Source organism: Limulus polyphemus, unplaced genomic scaffold (genome assembly GCF_000517525.1).
Source record: "Limulus polyphemus unplaced genomic scaffold, Limulus_polyphemus-2.1.2 Scaffold11735, whole genome shotgun sequence".
NCBI classification, from domain to species: Eukaryota; Metazoa; Arthropoda; class Merostomata; order Xiphosura; family Limulidae; genus Limulus; species Limulus polyphemus.
This window is the reverse complement of record NW_013677345.1, coordinates 10,260-12,710: the sequence shown is the minus strand read 5'-3', so window position 1 is coordinate 12,710 and position 2,451 is coordinate 10,260. Positions and strand designations below refer to the sequence as shown.

The window sequence follows — 2,451 nt, the reverse complement described above, 5'->3', positions numbered from 1 at the left end:
GTAGCATTACATGGTCACTTGTGTAGGACAATATTAGATTTTCCAGTTAATCGTGTATCACTGGATGGTCACTTGTGTAGGACAAGATTAGATTTCTCAGTTAATCATGTAGCACTGGATGGTCACTTGTGTAGGACAATATTAGATTTTCCAGTTAATTGTGTAGCATTACATGGTCACTTGTGTAGGACAAGATTAGATTTCTCAGTTAATCATGTAGCATTACATGGTCACTTGTGTAGGACAAGATTAGATTTCTCAGTGAATCATGTATCACTGGATGGTCACTTTTGTAGGTACCAGATTAGATTTCTCAGTTCATCATGTAGCACTGGATGATCACTTGTGTAGGACAATATTAGATTTTCCAGTTAATCATGTATCACTGGATGGTCACTTGTGTAGGATAAGATTAGATTTTCCAGTTAATCATGTAGCATTACATGGTCACTTGTGTAGGATAAGATTAGATTTCTCAGTTAATCATGTATCACTGGATGGTCACTTGTGTAGGACAAGATTAGATTTCTCAGTTAATCATGCATCACTAAATGGTCACTTGTGTAGGACAATATTAGATTTTCCAGTTAATCATGTAGCACTGGATGGTCACTTGTGTAGGATAAGATTAGATTTCTCAGTTAACTATGCATCACTAAATGGTCACTTGTGTAGGACAAGATTAGATTTTCCAGTTAATCATGTAGCACTGGAATCGTGCTCGAGAATAATAGCATGATCATAATACTATAAATCTAGAACAATGTCAGGGTCATAACAATAGAGTTATTTAACAATATAGTGATCATACTGACTGAGTCATGCTCTATAACAATATTGGGATAACGCTGAATGAGTCATGCTCTATAACAATATCGGGATCATATTGCTATAGATCTAAAATAATGTCGTGATTATAATTCTGTATATATATATAACACTATTGTGATCACACTGAATCTTGATTTATAAGAGTATGTCTACGTCTTTACAATTCTCTGGATATGAGACTTTTGGTAATTGACCTGAATGATGACGGATTATATATGTACATATCCTCTAATTGTTGACAATTTGTTTGCCCAGAGAAAGAATTAGACCGAAATTGAGATAAACCCTTTCTGAATATTTGATATAGAAAATAAAAGTTTCGTTCAACTTTGGACTTAGATGCTTATACATTAAGATGTTCCATCTTTCGGTTTCTTGCTTACCTGTCCCTCTAATATTGCATCTTTATTATTGGTCAGCTTCAGCTTGTCGAAGCTGATAATCTTCGCCATCCAATGGCTCCCACTAGCAGGGCTGTCGGGATGAAGGTATCTAGTCTTGTCTGGTGGTGGGTCTCCTTTACTAACAACCATCCACTGTGAGCTGTGAAGACAAGGAAAAGAGTTATGCTGCCATATATCTATATTTTGTCCTAGTTAGTGGTGGGTCATCGTGCTGTCATCTACTGATTTATGTATTTATCTTTGTTAGTGGTGGGTATCTATAAGTTATCTCAGTAACTGGTGTGCTACACACACACACATATATATATATATATGTTATCTTAATTAGTGGTGGATGATTGTGCTGACATCTATTGGTAGATATATCGGTATCTGTATGTGATCCTATTTAGTGGTGAGTCACCGTGCTGCCATCTACTGATGTATATATCTACCTATATTTATATTCAGTCATATAAGCGCCTATGAGTGAAAGTAAACAAAAACATGTAATAGAATGTTAACCACAATATGTTTACTAAAGCCAGTGCCGGTGAGGTCCTTCGCACAATACTACAGTTCACCAGACCGGCTGGGATACAACAGACATAGCAGTGGTCGAGATCTGTCAATACTATCAATTAAACAACAATTGTTCTGACGTGAACTATATTATGATGGTGAACAGTAATTTTTATCTATTTCATTTAAGTCACTACTATCAAATTTAGGTTTTAAGATTTTTGTTAACATCCAACTGTTTACCATTGGTGTGCATCGTTGGTTACTAACAAACATAACAGTTCTGATATTTATCTCTGTTGTTTGAGTTTCATATGCTTGAAACGGTGAACTTATGAATGGTGATTGCCTTAAAACCCAGTTCGGCCCTGATGAAGAAAAAATCTGCATGTCGAAAAAGCTCGGAATATATATTTCTTATTTTTGAGCTTAATTTATTTTTTCAACCTGCGTGTTTCCTATTAATATGATCGTCTTAAATACTTATTTTTACATATGTACTATATTTTGGAAAGTGCAACACGCAACTTTATACATTACATATCATAATTCATTGACAAAAAATATGAACAAAACTGTGAAAACCTTAAATCATGTAAGGTGCGATTACTTGAAACAAAGTAAATATATATATACTCCTCACCTGGCTATATATGTTCTAACAACGTTAAAACGGCTTATCGACTTCTTGAGAAGATTTCCAAGAAGAAAGTAA

At 34.7% G+C, this 2,451-nt stretch overlaps 1 protein-coding gene across 1 annotated transcript in view; it reads right to left on the bottom strand.

The window, feature by feature from the left end:
• Window positions 1-1,214: 1,214 nt before the first annotated feature.
• LOC106476827 (T-box transcription factor TBX15-like) overlaps window positions 1,215-2,451 on the bottom strand; it is a gene marked incomplete at its 3' end in the record, with an annotated part of 9,025 nt that continues 7,788 nt past the window's right edge. Inside the window, exon 4 of the mRNA XM_013937447.1 lies at window positions 1,215-1,374. Coding sequence (XP_013792901.1) covers window positions 1,215-1,374 — 160 coding nt within the window. The remainder of the gene's footprint in view (window positions 1,375-2,451) is intronic.